The 17,024-nt window shown below is 41.3% G+C and overlaps 1 protein-coding gene and 2 pseudogenes across 1 annotated transcript; 1 reads left to right on the forward strand and 2 right to left on the reverse strand.

Moving 5' to 3' along the window:
* Window positions 1-2,805: 2,805 nt before the first annotated feature.
* LOC129076014 (60S acidic ribosomal protein P1-like) lies at window positions 2,806-3,187 on the reverse strand (annotated as a pseudogene).
* Window positions 3,188-4,268: 1,081 nt separating this feature from the next.
* Window positions 4,269-4,592, forward strand: LOC129076015 (prothymosin alpha-like). Its single transcript, XM_054580246.1, has one exon. The coding sequence runs from the start codon at window positions 4,269-4,271 to the stop codon at window positions 4,590-4,592; it is 324 nt and encodes a 107-aa protein (XP_054436221.1).
* Window positions 4,593-15,285: 10,693 nt separating this feature from the next.
* Window positions 15,286-16,749, reverse strand: LOC129076016 (ATP synthase subunit alpha, mitochondrial-like; annotated as a pseudogene).
* Window positions 16,750-17,024: the final 275 nt, after the last annotated feature.

Raw genomic sequence — 17,024 nt, forward strand, 5'->3', positions numbered from 1 at the left:
ATAGTATATGGATAAAGTGCTGTGACTGATTGAACAGTGTCAAAGTGGTTTGTAAAGTTTCTTGGCACTATTGACATTTTGGCCAAATAATTCTTTGCTGTGGGGCTGTCTTACACATTGGAAGATGTTTAGTAGCACTCCTGGCCTCTACCCACTAAGAAGCTAATAGTGGGAAATAGCCGACATACTCAAAATAATAAAATCAATAAAGTTATTGGTGAAAATGAAAAATGTATCTTTTATTTTACAGAAAAAAACTAAATGGGCTTTTTGGCCAAACCAATACATGTTGATTTCTTCTTTGAAGTTGACCACATTTATCAGGTTGGGTTCCTGTCAAATTCATCCTGTCTCCAGCTGCATCCTACACTACATTTTAACATTTAGCAAGAACAACATTTAGTGCCCTGGTCTATGTGATTCAGTTCATCAGGCATCATCCACAAAATGAAAGTTCACAGGTTGGATCCCTGATTGGGGCACATGCCTGGGCTGCGGGTTTGGTCATATATGAAAGGCAACCAACTGATATGTCTCTCTCACATACAAGTTTCTCTCTCTCTTTTTTTCCCTTCCTTTCCTTCTTTCTAAAATCAATCAATCCTTAAAAAAAGAAGCATTTAGTGAGAACTATCCATATCTCAAGACCTTTGTCCTATATAACAATATGTACAAGGCACTTAGTATAGCAGCTGACACACAGCAAGTGCACAATAAGTTACCTATTAGTACTTTCTGCTAGGCACTTAGAATCATTTTTTCATTCCCTCCTATCTCAAATTTCTGTACATCTCTTTCTTGAATCCAATCTTTGATGAAACATTCCTAACATTTCAAATGTTCCTTTTAATGCTGAACCTGCCTTTTACACTAAAAAGAATTGACTGGCCTAATTTTCACTGAAGCCGAGGACTCACTGCTTTTTCACTATACCTGTTCATTTTCCATCGCTAGATCAGAATTTTCATTTTCTGTTATCCACTAATTCTTTTTTTTTTAATTTTTATGACTAGCTTTATTTTTTTAAAGCATTTTATTGATTTATTTTTAGCAAGAGGGGAAGGAAGGGAGAATGAAAGGGAGAGAAACATCAATGTGTTGTTGCCTCTCACGTGGGGGCCTGGTTTGCAACCCAGGCATGTGCCCTGACTGAGAATCCAACCCGCGACCTTTTTGTTCACAGGCCAGCGCTCAATCCACTGAGCCACACCAGCCAGGGCTGTTATCCACTAATTCTTATAAAACTGCCAAATGCAGTGAAAGTGTGGTTTTCCATTTTTCTGTTCTTTTGAGAGTCATTATCTTTGGTTTCCATTTCTTCCATGGCAGAATCTTTTATTCAAGTGAGCATTTCTCTGAAGCTCAATATGTAACGGGTTAAAGCTCTGCTTTTGCTGAAACAGTATCTATGTGCATCTACAGAGTGCTCTGAAACATGTGCAGAGTTCCCAGGAACACAGTTTGAAAAGACTGGAAACCCACCCCACCAAAAAACAAAACAAAACAAAAAAAAAACCCTTAAATTTTATAATTGCAGAGCAGTTCCAAAAGCAAAGATGATGCTGCAGAAACCAAACTGTTGACTATTAGGAAGCATCATCATCATGTAACCACATGGAATTAAAAACCATGTGTTGAAAAAGACATTTTTTCCCCTATCGAATTGCGTTTGTACTTTTGTCAAAAAGAAAAAAATCAATGAACTTGCCCTGGCTGGTATAGCTCAGTGGATTGAGTGCAGGCCTGCAAACCAAAGGATTGCAGGTTCAATCCCCAGTCAGGGCACATGTCTGCGTTGTGGGTCAGGCCCCCGATAGGGGGCATGTGAGACAACCACACATTGATGTTTCTCTCCCTCTCTCCTTCCCTTCCCTCTAAAAATAAATAAGTAAAATCTTAAGGGAAGGAGGCCCCGGGGTGTGGAACAGGAATGCAGGTAGAACTGGGAAATGATTCTTTACTTTTGGGGAGGTCTCTGCCAACAGCAGGCACAGTGCGGGCCAGAAGGCCTCTCTGACACCTTTGTGTGTGCAACGCTGGCCTCTGGGGGACCAGAACACCTGTGGGTTTAATCCTACTTCTGCACCACAGATTCAAAGGATTTTTTTTTCCAAAGAAAGATGAGATTGGCTTGGTTCTTCATGAGCATATTTTATATTGTTCTCTTTCTCTTTTTCCTTGCTCATTTCATTTGGAGGAGGAAATCGGTGCTGTATTGGGGTTGTGAAGAACATCTACACTCAAATAGCTTACAGAAATAAATGTGGTGTTTTGTTTTGTTTTGTTTTTTTCAAACAAAGAGAAGTTGAGGACTCCTATATTATTTATCCAGAATGTCCTGAACACAGGAGCTTAGAATTTTGCTGCTCAGGTCCTCCGAGGACTTTCCTTCCCAGCCCTGCTGTTCCCTTGGCCTGACAGGCAGCCTTGGTGCCACCAGCTCCTAGTACATTTAATTTTTTTCTTTTACTGATCCTAGAGAGGGGAAGGGAGGGAGAAGGAGAGGGAAAGAAACATCAATGTGAGAGAAACATCAACCAGTTGCCTCTTGCATGAGCCCTTACTAGGGACCAAACCTGCAATCCAGGCATGAGCCCTGACTGGGAATCAAACCCAGCACCTTTCCATTTGCCAGGTGATGCCCAACTAACTGAGCCATACCAGCCAGGGCAGGCCCCAGTGCCTTTACCTCCCAACTCTAATGTAGTTCCTGTGTTCTTTTCCTTCTGTATGTGGGTCATGGTTTTATGGTCACTCCAGTTCCCCTATTTCTGTCTTTAAAAACATTTTTTTTTTTTTTGGAGTTCAGCTTTTTATTGAATGTGTTACAAAAAGTGTTTAGTGAAAAAGACCAAAGCCCATGTCATTGTCAGTCTCCTCAGATTCTTCTTTCTTTGCTTCCACTTTCTTCTCCTCAGCTGGGGCAGCAGTGGTGAAGGGAGCGGGACCTCCTGTTCGCGCAGCACTAGCAGCTTGGGGCGGGTTCTCAGCCCTTTACATTGCAGACGAGGGTTGCAATGTTGACATTAGCCAGAGCCTTTGCAAACAAGCCTGGCCAGAAAGGTTCAACATTTACACCAGCTGGTTTAATACGGACATTGATCTTATCCTCCATCACCAGTACTCTGTTGTTATGCAAGATAAGGGCTGAGTGGATGCAGGCCAGCTCCTGAGACAGGGAGCCCATGGTGTGGGTGAGTGCTGGGCCAGAGTTGCCTGGAGAGGTGCTAGTCACTGGGTGAAGTGAGGGCCTCATCCTGATGCAGCTACTGAGCACCTTAATAGCAGCTGGGGAAAGGGTCCCATTGCTGTATCTTTAAATATTTTATTTATTTTTTTAGAGAGAGGGTAAGGGAGGGAGAAAGAGATGCAACCAAACATCAATTGGTTGCCTCTCGCACATCCCCAACTGCGGACCTGGCCCGCAACCCAGGCATGTGCCCTGACTGTGGGAATCAAACCAGCGACCTTTTGGTTGTCAGGCTGGTGCTCCATTCACTGAACCACGCCAGACAGAGCCCATTTCTATCTCTTTAAATACGACTAAACTGGAAAGCCCAGATGGGACCTAATTCCATTTTGTTTTTGTTCTTTTATCATTTGTCCAGCTGCCTTCTAAGCCAAGATGCCAATCTCTGTATTTCTAAGGGCACCTATTCCCAGGAAAAGAATTAACACCAGTCACTTCCTTGAGACAGTACCTCCTGCTGTAAACTGCCACTCAGGAGACCAAAGTATAAAACTAAGGGCTGTTTAATCAGCATAGGATTAGGGCTGAAGCAGTAAATTGCCCCTATCTACTCTAGGGATACTTTTATCTAGGAAAGATATCATATCTGTATAAACACAAAACACCCTCTATGACCCTATAAGCAGGATACATTCCTGCTAACCTTTCTAAATTCTGTTTAAAAAAATTATAAATCATTTGCTGCCCTGGATGGGTAGCTTAGTTGGTTAGAGTTTCGTCCCAACAGACCAAGGTTGCGGGTTCGATCTCTGGTCAGGGCACCATACAAGAAGCAACTAAGGAATGTATAAATAAATGGAACAACAAATCCATGTTTCTCTCTCTCAACCAATAGCCACACTGGCTGCTCTGAAAGGCCATCTTTGCATTGTTCCTGTGTCTGCCCCTCCACTCGCTGGAGCCACTTCTGCCGTGCACCTCCTCAGTCGCCTCGGACTCTGGCAGCATTTTTGCCAGAGTCCTCGGACTTTCGCTTTTTTTTTTTAGTCTGCCGAATAGGGTCACCGGCATGCCCACCATGTCAGACGGGGCTGTGGATACCAGCTCCGAAATCACCACCAAGGACTTAAAGAAGAAGAAGGAAGTTGTGGAGGAGGCAGAGAATGAAAGAGATGCACCTGTTAATGGCATCGCTAATGAGGAAAATGGGGAGCAGGAGGCTGACAATGAGGTAGATGAAGAAGAAGGAGGAGGAGAGGAAGAGGAGGAAGAGGAAGGTAATGGTGAGGAAGAGGATGGAGATGAACATGAGGCTGAGGCAGCTACAGGCAAACGGGCAAGGGAAGATGATGAGAATAATGATGTTGACACGAAGGAGCAGAAGACCGATGAAGATGACTAGACAGCAAAAAAGGAAAAGTTAAACTTAAAAAAAAACGTGACCTATTCACCCTCCAGTTCCTGTCTCAGAATCTAAAACGTGGTCACCTCGGAGTCTGGCCGCCGGCATGCGGCAGGCAGCACCACCCACGGGTGACAAGTGCTCCCTGCCACCCAACCAAAACCACACGTGAATTTGCAACAGAGGAGGAAGAAGCCCAAAACTTCCAAGGCCCTGCTTTTTTTCTTAAAAGTGCTTTAAAAAGGAACACTTGTTTGTATTTTTTGTTTACATTTTACAGTTTTGTACATATTGTTAGGTGTCAGCCATTTTTAATGATTTTGGGATAACCAAACCAGCCTTTGGAGCTCTCTCTGCCCTACTTTCCACTTTACTTGTGGTGTGACCATGTTCACTATAATCTCAAAGGAGGGGAAAAATCCTTGTAAAAAAAGCAAAAGCAACAACAAAAAGTCAGTCTTATTCCAAGCATTCCAGTAACTTTTTGTGTATGTACTTAGCTGTACTATAAGTAGTTGGTTTGTATGAGATGGTTAAAAAGGGCAAAGACAAAATGTTGCTTTCTTTCCCCCCTTTTTTTGTCTATGAAGTTGCTGTTTATTATTCTCGGCCTGTTTAATGTATGTGTGAAACAATGTTGTCCAACAATAAACTGGAATTTCATTTTTAAAAAATCAGTAAAAAATTTTTTAAAAATTTATTTGCTGCTCTGACTGGTGTGGCTCAGTTGGCTGGATGTCTTCCCACGAAGCAAAAGGTCACCAGTTCGATTCCTGGTCAAGGCTCATGCTTAGGCTGCAGGTTTGGTCCCCAGTTGGGGTGAGTCCAGAGGCAACAGATCAATGTTTCTCTCTTGCATCGATGTTCCTCTCCCTCTTTTTCTCCCTCCTTCCCCACTCTCTAAAAATAGATAAATGAAATATTTTGAGAATAAAAAGTAAACAAATTTATAAAAAATGCATTTGCTATGCTTACACATGAAACGTTTCTAGAAGGACCTTCAAGAAACTAGCAACAGTGGAGGACGGGGTAAGGGAGATTTATTTTTCAGTGCTGTGACGCTGGTGCAAGCCACTACTGCCTCTCGCCTAGTTTACAGTAATGGTCTTGGCGCTGGTCCTCTGGCCTCCTCTGACCCGCCCCTGCAACAGTTCATTCACCATATAGCAACAAAATTGATTATTTTAAAAAATAAATCCAACGCTATTACTCTCCCACTGAAAGCCTTCCAATGGCCTCCTTCTGCAATTAAAATTAAATCCCAAGTTCTTACTGTGGATTCAAGCCTCTGAATGACCTGGCTTCTCTTTTCCCCCCTGACCTCCTACCCATTACCCTCTCTGCTCCAGCCACATGGACCTTCTTTTTGATCTTCAGACGCTCCAGTCCCATTCTTTCCTCAGGGCCTGGTCCTTGCTGGTTGCTCTGTCATGAATGCTCTTGCCTCAGATCAACACACAACTGGCTTCTTGTTATCATTCAAGTCTTGGTGCAATATTACCTCAGAGAATCGCCACCACCCCCAGACCATTCTGTTTACAATAGCTCTCCCCACACACACCAGCCATCATTTCCCCAGTACCTCGTTTTGTTTTTGTGATGCCACTTACTATTGAAGTTATTTCCTGAGTTGTCTGTTGGCTGTCTACCCTCCTTGGAATGTAAGTTCTTGAGGATAGGGCCCTGTCTCTCGTTTTATGGTTTTGTCCTCAGTGTTTAGGACGATACATGGCACTGAATGAATGAATGCAAGTAAAGGGCCTGTAGCAAGGTCTCAAGTCGTGGACTGCTTTATTAGCTTCCTATGGTTGCTGTAACTATCACAAACTCAGTAGCTTAAAACAATATGCAGTTATTATCTTCTAATTCTAGAGGTCCGAAATCTGAAATGGATCTTAAAGGGCTAAAATCAAGATGCTGGCAGAGCTGGGTTCCCTCTGGAGGCTCTAGGGGAGAATCTGTTTCCTTCTATGTCTGCATCCCTGGGCATGTGGCCTCTTCAAAGGCAACAGCATAGCACCTTCAAATTTCCCTATCTGACAGTTATGCTTTCCTCTTGTAAGGACTCTTGTGATTTCATTGGGCCAATCCATACAATGCAGGAGAATTTTCCCCATCTCAATATTCTTAACTTAGTCACATCTGCAAAGTCCCTTTTGCCATGCAAGGTAACATATTTACGGGTTTCATGGATTAGGATTTGGACACCTCCAGGGGCCATTAACCTGTTTATAATAACCATAAACCTCTATTCTGCAATCCGCCTGCATCAGCCAAACTCAAGCACTACACTTTCCTTGAAACTTTCTCAGACCCTGTCCTGTGCAGACACAGCCAGTTTTTCTTTTGTTCCTGTACAGTCCTGTAACAGTACTTACCGTACTTTGTAGAAATAAACAAATCTGTTTATCAGCCTCCATTAGGTTATGAGCCTTTTAGAGCAGGATCCAATGTTTCTTCACCTTTCTCTATCAACACTTAAAATGCTCGTTGATTGATTGAATCGCTCATTCATTCAAAAATATTTGTTAAAGGCCTATTATACTCCAGGTACTGGGGAATATAGTACTGAACAAACACAGATATGGTCTCTGCCCTTTAAAAGCTTACAATCTATCTGGAAAGAGAGACAATTAAACCATCAGTAACCATAAAAGAAGACCAATCATAGGGTAGGTGCAATGGGAGAACAGAGTGGGAGCCTGTGCTCTCGTTTGGAAGAGTCAGAGAGAACTGAGTCATGCCTCGGCGGCTGCCCAAGGATGAGAAGGAACTAGCCACAAGTGCACCCTGAGAGAACAGCTGGCAGCCCCACAACAGAAAACAAAATACAGAAGGCTGCTATCATCACTGCTGTTTAATATGTAGTTTCTTTTTGCAAATAGACTATAAGCTCTTTGAGGTCAGAAGCCCCCAAAATGTTTGTTTAGCATGGTATCCCCAATATCTTGAACATAGTTGGCTGTCAATATTTTTTTGTTGTTGTTTTCCTTTTTTGTCAAATATTTTAAAATTAATTCTAATTTTTAAAAATTTTTATTTATGTATTTATTTTTGCACATGCTGCTCTCATTCTGATATGCAGAGATCAGGTCAGACCACTGGGGAGGAGTAAGGAGGGAACACAGGAGGAGGTTGCCAGAGGCAGTGGTGTCTAGGACAAATTGGCTGAGAAGCCAAGTGCCTCCAGAGCTCATGGAATTATGGGCTAGAAGATTTGAAATAGAAGAAGGGCTCTTGTGCTCTCTGGCTGGCCTGCTGGCTCTCTCTCTTCTTCTTCAAGGACGCCTGGATGATCATGCTGCAGCTCCCCGTGTTTCCCAATGGATGGTATTTTGGATGGGAAGAAACTCCGGGGAACAGCCTAGGATTAGTCTGGCCTGGCAGAGGGCAGCAGGGTTATTCTTCTTTGGGTGTCCTAGAGGGGATGAGCTCTGAGGCAGAAGCCTGCCGTTCTTCCAAAGTTGTGTAGCTTTTGTATTTATGTTGTTTTAGTTTGTAAACTAACCCTATAGAAATAAGATAATTAAAGACTAACAGAGGGGCGGGGAATGATAGGAGAACTCAGGTGTTAAAGAGTTTAGCCTTAATTGGTAGGTTTAAGTGATTAAAGCTGTAACCAGTTGAAGAGTTTAGCCTTAATTGATAGGCTTAAATGCATGTGGAAAGCTGTTATTCCAAAATTGCGAAGCTTTTGAATAAAGACTCCTTTCCTTTATCACCAAACTTTTGCCTATGGAATTTTGCCTAGAGGGTGGCAGCGGGCAGCAGGACCCAACCGCTGTTCGCTAACAATTCCCTTCCCATTTTTATGACTGTAATATCTACATTGTCAAGACATAGGGCCCTTATATAGTATATTCTCTTTTAACCTTCATTTTGTCTCAATTCTATAAGTAGCTAATATATAATACTCCCTTGCAGCCCCTATATTGATGTCTCTCTAGGCAGTTTGGTTGCATTCCTTAGGAAGGGCTCATGGGAACAATATTCCCTGAGTTCCTGAATATTGATAACAATTTGTCTGTGTCCATTAGACTTGAAGGTCAGTTTGCTTTGGATCATGTGTTATTTTCCTGATTACTTAAAGTATATCAATTTCATTTTCTTCTTGCATAAAGCATTGGTGTCAAAAAGTCTGACAATTATCTAATTTGTCCTGTATGAGTTACATATTCTTTTTGTCTCAAAGGATTTTTTTCTTTAGAGTATAATAATTTTATTACAATATGCCATAGTGTTAACCATTACAGGTCAGTTTTTTTTAAAAGATTATTTATTTATTTATTTTTAGAGAAAGGAAGGGAGGTAGAAAGAGAGGGAGAGAAACATCAATGTGTGGTTGCATCTTGCATGCCCCCTACCAGGGACCTGGCCTGCAACCGAGGCATGTGCCCTGCACTGGGAATCAAACCAGCAACCCTTTGGTTCACAGGCGGGCATTCAATCCACTGAGCCACACCAGCCAGGGCTAGTCAGTATTTTTAAGTATCTCCTTGATTTTTCTAATACGTAGTTTGAATTTTTTTATTTCAGAAATGTTTTCTTTTTTTTCTTTTTTAAAAAATCCTCACCCAAGGATATATTTATTGATCCTAGAGAGAGAGGAAGGGGGAGGGGGAGAGAGAGAGAGAGAGAAATATCAACTTGAGAGAAACATTGATCACTTGTCTCCTGTTATGCACCCTGACCTTCTCAGACTAGGGACAGAACCTGCAACCTAGACATGTGCCCTGACTGGGAATCGAACCCCTGACCTCTCAGTTTACGGGTTCACATTCCAACCAACTGATCCACACCAGCCAGGGCATGAAGGTTTTCTTGAATAGTTGTTGGGTATTTTTTTTCCTATTTCTTTGCTTTGGTTTTCTTTTTCAGAGATTTCTGTTAAACTATTAGTGGAGTCCCTGAGGACACTCAAAAAAAGTTACCTAAGAAAAGAAAATGTGAGCCAAGGATTTTATATCTTCCTTGTCTAGTTAATGTTTGTCACTTTGCCTTGACTCCTCTTTATTTCTTTTTATTTTACATTTTTCCTTTTTCATCTTTAATTTTTAAGTCATTATTTGTTGTATTTATCTGTTCTTGTGTTGTCTTCCTTGAGCTCCATCACTTGAAACATTTTTGAGTTTTTTAAAATTCTGATTTGTGTTATTCTTTTATTTCTCAAATCACTTTCTTGATGATGCCTTTTAACTAATTTTGAAATAATATGTTATAACTTTCTCTGTTTTGTAAGTATGTCTTTCTGGCATGCTTTCTTTGTCTGCAGGGATTTTTTGTTTGTTTCTTACTTTTTTTTTTTCTTATAGTAACTTTGTATAGAATTTAACTTGATACTTTCTGTTGTTCATTTTTACCTTAATTCAATTTTTCTGGAGAATTTGTTCAGAGAGCTTTCCTATCTTGACAGAGCTCCCTGTTCTGTTGCTTTTGGGTAATGATAAAAAATATGGTGGCTAGCCCTGCTGGATAGCTCAGTTGGTTAGAGCATTGTTCCAATACCCCAGGACTGTGGATTCAATCCCTGGTCAGAGCATGTGCACAAATCAACTAATTAATACATAATTAATGTGTAAATAAGTAAACAACAAATCAATGTTTCTCTCCATTCCTCTTTCTCTCTCTCTCTAGGGAAAAAAGAAAAAAGGTGGCTTGCTGTCTGGGATTTCCTTGCTCTGTATCCCTACCTTACTTTTACCTCGACCTCCTCTTCCTTCGTCTCCATTGTCCCTGTCCTGCTCATTTTGATTCCTCTCTCAGCAATTTCTCTTCAGTACGGGCCTCGCCTGAAAGGGAGCTCTTGATGGTTAGTTTGAAGAGTTCAAAGCGGTGCCGTAGCTCCCTTTAGGCCTTACTGGCATGTATGGGTCTCTAATTTATCTGCTACTGAAGGGGGCAAAACCTCTCTTGGTTTCAGCTACCTTTGTCAGATTGTCCTGCCATGCTACCTACTGGCTATTTTAAGCTTCTCCTCTAGCTACTGAAAAGGCAAGTGAGGTTCTACTGACTGCTGCCACCCTCTAGGCAAAATTCCACAGGCAGAGGTTTGGTGAAAAAAAAAAAGGGGGGTCTTTATTCAAAAGATACACAATTTTGGAATAACGGTTTTCCACACGCATTAGTCACTTAACCCCATCAACTAAGGCTGAAATCTTTTCAACTCTTGAGTTCCATCTTCAACCACTTGAGCCTGTCAATGATGGTTAAAATCTCTAACTCTTGAGTTCCCCTATCATTCCCCCGTTAGTTTTTAATTACCTTATTTCTATAAGGTTAGGTTACAAACTAAAACAACGTAAGATACAAAATCTACATAATTTAAGAATGGCAGGCTTCTGCCGCAGAACCCATCCCCTCTACAACAGTCCCCAATCTTTTGGCACCAGGGACCAGTTTCCTGGAAGACAATTTTTCCACAGACAGGGTGGAGGTGGAGGGAGATTGGAGGCCCAGCTCAGGCAGTAATGAGAGCAAAGTTTCACTTGCTCACCATTGCTCACCTTCTGCTCTGCGGCTCAGTTCTTAACAGTCCACGGCCTGGCAGTTGGGGGCCCCTGCTTTAGAACACCCGAAGAAAAAGAACCCTGCCACCGTCTGCCAGGCCAGGCCAATCCTGGACTGTGCTTGGAGTTCCTTCTACCATTTAAAATACTGTCCTTTGGGAAGCGCAGACAGCTACAACACGATCATCCAGTCATCCTGGAAGGAGAGAGCGAGCGCCAATCTCTGCCTGCTTTCTACTTAAATCTTCCAACCTACAATTCCACGTGCACCAAGGGTGGTCAGCTTCTCAGTCAATTCCTCCTAGACTGTTTACCATTGCCTTGGGCAACCTCCTTCTACATCTCCTCCCTGCTCCTCCCCAGTGATCTCATCCGACCTCTCTGTATCACTGCTCTCCTTTCTCTGACTCCCTGGTTGCTTCCCCTACTCTCTCCTGCATAGGTGTCCATAGCTAGCTGGTCTTCTGGCTCTTGGTGGTTTATTTCTGTTGCTTGTATTTTGGGGTTTGTGGTGATACCTGGTCACCTAGTTTTGCTGTGAATGTTCCCATGAATTCTTGGCTTTGCCAACCGGTGGCTCTGTTTTGTTTTGGAACCCACTTGTGCTCTGTTCCTTTTTCATGCAGTGATGATGTGAGTGCTTGCATTACCCATTTCTCCCTGGATGGTGAGTGCCGTGAAAGCTCAGAACAGTGCCTAGTAATATAGCAGGGGTGCAATAAATGTTTGTTGAAGGAAATATTCCAGAAAAAAACATGTTTGGAGGCTTAAAGAAAATAATGTTAATTTGCGGCAGATACATAAAGTGAAATAGAGAAGTGGTTAAGAGATAAAGCTGGAGGATTGGGCCAAGTCAATGTAAGGACTCATAAACGAGTTAAGGAATTTGAACTTTAACCTGAGGGCAATGAAAATCCTTTAAAATATTTTTTTGATGTGACCTGATTTATTCTCTTTTTTCCTTTAAAAGATTTTAAGCAAGGAAGTGGTCTGATACGATTTCTGTTTAAAAATAAAACACGAAAATACCACAAACTCCAGTAGAGAAAATGGACTGTAGGTGGCAAAACTATAGACAAGATTAGAATCGATGTAAATAACCCAGCATGAAGAATAAATGATGAATAAAAAATTGAATTACAGCTCCGACCAGGTGGCTAGGTTGGTTGAAGTGTGTCCTGTATATCAAAAATGTTGTGGGTTTGATTCCCAACCAGGGCATATACCTAGATTGTGGGCTTGATCCCAGTCAGGGCATGTATGGTACAACGGAGCTATGCTTCTCTCCCATCGATGTCTGCCTCTTTTTCTCTGTCTATTCCTCTCTCTCTAAAATAAATAAACATATCCCCGAGTGAAGATCTAAAAGAAAATCGAATTACAGCGATCTGATTTCAGAAAGCTTGCACAGTAGAAAACATAATTAGAAAGGCAATAGTTGGCCAGAAAAAGGGTGAATCTCAAATTTATGAAAACTTAGATGAGATAAATGAAAGCTCATTAATTTAGGGCCCCAGTTCATAACTGATGACCAAGTGCAGGCCGGTTTAATAAGAGCTATGGAAAGACAAGTCAACAGTAACACTGCGTGAAGTGACACTATGATGAAATTGACCAAAAATATTACTCTTTAAAAAAGTTGTTTTAAAAGCGAGATATAATTCATGCATTATATAATTAACCTATAAAAAGTGTATAGTTCAATGGTTTTTAGTACATTCATAGATATGTGCAATCATTACCACTGTCAACTTTAGAACATTTTCATCACCTTAAAAAGAAATCTCATACCCATTAGCTATGACCCTCCTATAGCCCCATCATCCGTCTCCCCCACCACTAAGCAATCACTAATCTACTTTCTATCTCTATAAATTACCCTTTTCTGGACTTTTATAATAATGGAACCACATAATACACAGGATCTAGTGTTTTCTTTTTTTTAATCCTCATCTGAGGACATGCTTATTGATTCCAGAGAGAGAGGAAAGGAGGGAGGGAGAGGAGAGAAATATCGATGTGGGAGAGAAACATCAACCTGTTGCTTCTCTCATGCTCCCAGACTGACGGTCAAACCTGCAACTCAGGCATGTGCCCTGACCAGGAATCAAACCTGTGACCTTCTGGTTTAAAGGACAACACTCCAACCAACTGGGCCGCATCAGTGAGGGCACACATAGACTTTCCTAACTGGCTTCTTTTATTTAGCATAATGTTTTCAAGGTTCATCCAAATTTTAGCATTTATTAATACTCCATTTTTTTATGGGTAAATAATATTCAATTATATGAACATATCATATTTTTTATCTGTTTTTCTGTTTATGGATGTTTGGGTTGTTTTCGTGGTAGGGGAAGCAAAACTTTACCTCTACCTATCTTAGGTTCTCAGCTGGAGCTCTTTAACAAAAAGATAGATTAATGAGAGAAAAACAAACAAGTTTATTAACACACGCAGCACATATCACATGGGAGAATGTTGAGTTAATCAACAGAGAATAACTCAAATTGGCTGCTTAGAACTCTAGCTAATATAGCATCTTCAACAAAGAACAATAATGGCAGGACAAAGGAAAAGAGAAAATAAAAATATGGGATGAAATAAATGGAGTAAGTTTTGTTTGCAGATTTTTCTAGTGCCATGTCTGGACTGATAAAAGTCCACAGTGTGTCCACTAAAGAAGAATTTATACCAGGTCTTTAGGCAAAAAATAAAATAATAAAAAAAAGGAAGGTAGAGAGTGCTTCCTTTTGGATAGAATCTCCATTTTCCAGTAATTTGCCAAAATGACCAACATAAAAGGAAAGACGAGAGGCACTTGGTATCTGTTCTCTAGGCCTTTTAGAAAACATGAAGTTATTCCTTTGGCCACAAACTTGTGAAACTACAAGAAATGTGATATTGTAGACATCAAGAGCATGAGCACTATTCAAAAAGAAATGCCCCACAAATACTACCATGGCAAAGCTGGAAGAGTTTATAAGGTTACCCAGCATGCTGTTGGCATTGCTGTAACAAACGAGCAAAATTCCTGCCAAGAGAATTAATGTAGGTATTGAGTATATTAAGCACTCTAAGAGCTGAGATAGCTTCCTGAAATGTGTGAAGGAAAATGATCAGAGAAAGAAGGAAGCTAAAGGGAAAGGTACTCATGTTCAGCCAAAGTGCCAGAGAAGCACACTTCGTGAGAACCAACGGAAAGAAGCCTGAACTCCTGGAACCCATTCCCATAAATTCATAGCATAGCATAATATGTTTAAAAACTAATTAAAAGACCTCTGTACTGTAAAAAAATAAAAATACAATAATTTAAAATGAATGCAAAGGTAGTAGTCCTCATCATATCTTTATTTAATTCACCAATCTGGTTCCTGCAAAAACCTGACAGATCCGGGAGGATGATAGTAAACTATTGCAAAGTCAACAAGGTAACCCTAATTGCAGCTGCGTTGGCATGTGTGGTATATTAGCAGATTAGCAGATACAAAGTATGCAACCTTTGATCTGGCAAATGCATTCTTTTCCATCCTTATAAGAAAGGAGGACAGAAATAAGGAGGACTTGGAAAAGACAACCATATACATGAACAGCCTTGCCCCAGGGCTGTGTTAACTCTCCTGACCTCTGTCATAAAATAATTTGGAGATACTCCAAATTATTTGGTGAGTAGCTGGACATCTCTCAAAACTCTATGTTGACCTTCTATATTGATAATATTACGCAAATTGTACTGGTTGAGCAGGAATTGGCAAATATGTCAGTTACCTTGGTAAGACACTTGCTCTCTAGAGTGTGTGATATTAACAAACTTTTTTTCAGAGTTCCCTTCAGAATTAGCTGGGGTTGTGAATGTTCAGCAGTCCAACTTCTCTTTCTCTCCAGTCCTGCTTCTTTCCTTTCCTCTAAGTGTTGATCCCAAGAGTTCTCACTAATAAAGTGTGTGCACTTTAATTTCCACTTTAGAATTGGCTTCCCTGGAAATTCAGTCTGTTATTAGGGGAAAAGTTTTACCAGGTAAAAATATACCAAAAGTAAATTGGAATTTTTTTCCCCACCAAGCAATATGGAACCTTTATTGTTAAGGTGATTTCTGTACATCTGGAGTATGAGAGTAATCCTTTTACAAATGGAACCGATTACTAGAAGAAACATTGACAAAACCAAAGTGGTATTTCATCCATAGGAGTTTAAGCTTCATATCCAGCCAACAAGTTTGTTACAGTCTCTTTCAGCTTTGCATCTGACTGTTCCGAGGTCTTTCCATCAGCCCTGATAATGCCCAAAAAGGCTTGGTGTTGGCTGACAACATGAGACAAAAAAGAATTCTCAAACTTTGTGATCTTACTGGGCTCCTGTTTATCAAGATAACCCCGTTCACCAGCATAAATAACAGCCATTTGTTCTTCAATAGCCAATGGGAGAATACTGTACTTGCTTCAGCAACTCAGTCAGATGCACATAACTCAAGAGTTGCTGAGTGGCAACATCGAGATCAGAACCAAACTGAGCAAAAGCAACAACCTCATGATACTGAGCTAATTCCAGCTTCATGGTTCCTGCCACCTGCTTCATGGCCCTCGTTTGGGCAGCAGATCCAACATGGGACACAGACAAACCAATGTTAATGGCAGGGCCAATATCTTTGTAGAATAATTCTATTTCCAAAAAGATCTGTCCGTCAGCGATGGAAATGGCATTCGTTGGAATGTAGGCAGACACATCACCAGCTTGTGTTTCTATGACTGGTAAAGCAGTCAAGGAGCCACCACCAAAAGCCTCATTCACTTTGGCTGCTTTCTCTAGTAGACAGGAGTGTAGGTAGAACGCATCACCAGGATAGGCCTCATGACCAAGGGCTCGGTGCAGCAGAAAGACACCTGGTGATAAACAACAGCCTGTTTGGATAAGTTATCATAGGTGATCAAAGCATGTTTGCCATTATCCCTAAAATATTCTCCCATAGAACAGCCAGAATAAGGAGCCAGGTATGAAGTGGAGCAGCCTCAGAAGCAGTAGCTGAAACCACAATACTGTACCTCATGGCATCTGCATCTGTAAGTCTCTTCACCAGCGGGGCAACAGTGGATCTTCTCTGACCAAAAGCAACATAGTTACAGTATAGCTTCTTTTCATCAGTTCCGTCATTGAAACGTTTCTGGTTAATGATTGTGTCAATAGCAATCGATGTAGCCAGTCTGTCGGTCTGCATTGGGTCTCACACAGAGGTTTGAGGAATGATCCCAGAGGCTTTCAGGCCAACTCGCCTACCAGTCTTGAAACCAACTGGGTCCTTTCCATCAATGTCATTACCAAGGGCATCTACTACATGATCCAACAGCTCCTTGCCAATGGGAACATCCACAATGGCTCCTGTTTGCTTCACAGTATCTTCTTCCTTAATTAGTTCATCATTTCCAAACATAACAACACTAACATTGTCAGGTTCCAAGTTCAGAGACGTACCCTTTAAGCCTGAAGAAAACTCTACCATTTCTTCTGTGTGAACAGCCCATGTACTCAGGCAATACCATCACCAATACTTAAGACACGCCCAGTCTCTTCAAGGTCAATAGAGGTATAAGCTCCAAGAATATGCTCTTCAAGAATAGAGGACATTTCAGCAGTGCCGGTCCTTGAAGACAAGTGTTAGAGGCATGGAGGTTCCTTGCAGCAATGAAAGATGATCCCAGAGCATTTTTGGAAACCAGACCATCTCACCAAAGAACGCGGCACGGGCTATGGCCCTGGCGACATGCACGGACAGCACTTTTGTAGCTTCTCAGTGGTGCCTCTGCACCTGCAGTCTCCAGACTGACTGGGACCTGGGATTTTAATATAAGATAAAGTTTAAGGCAAAAAATTATGGGACAAAATAGAGTGTTACATAATAAAATACACAAGAGAACAAGAAAACATAACTGTCATA

Source organism: Pteronotus mesoamericanus, unplaced genomic scaffold (assembly GCF_021234165.1).
Source record: "Pteronotus mesoamericanus isolate MK-2021 breed Mesoamerican mustached bat unplaced genomic scaffold, CSHL_Meso_final contig_56, whole genome shotgun sequence".
Lineage (NCBI taxonomy): Eukaryota > Metazoa > Chordata > Mammalia > Chiroptera > Mormoopidae > Pteronotus > Pteronotus mesoamericanus.

Coding starts and splice junctions, on each gene's coding strand:
- LOC129076015 (XM_054580246.1), top strand. CDS start 4,269: ATGTCAGACGGGGCTGTGGATACCAGCTCCGAAATCACCACCAAGGAC.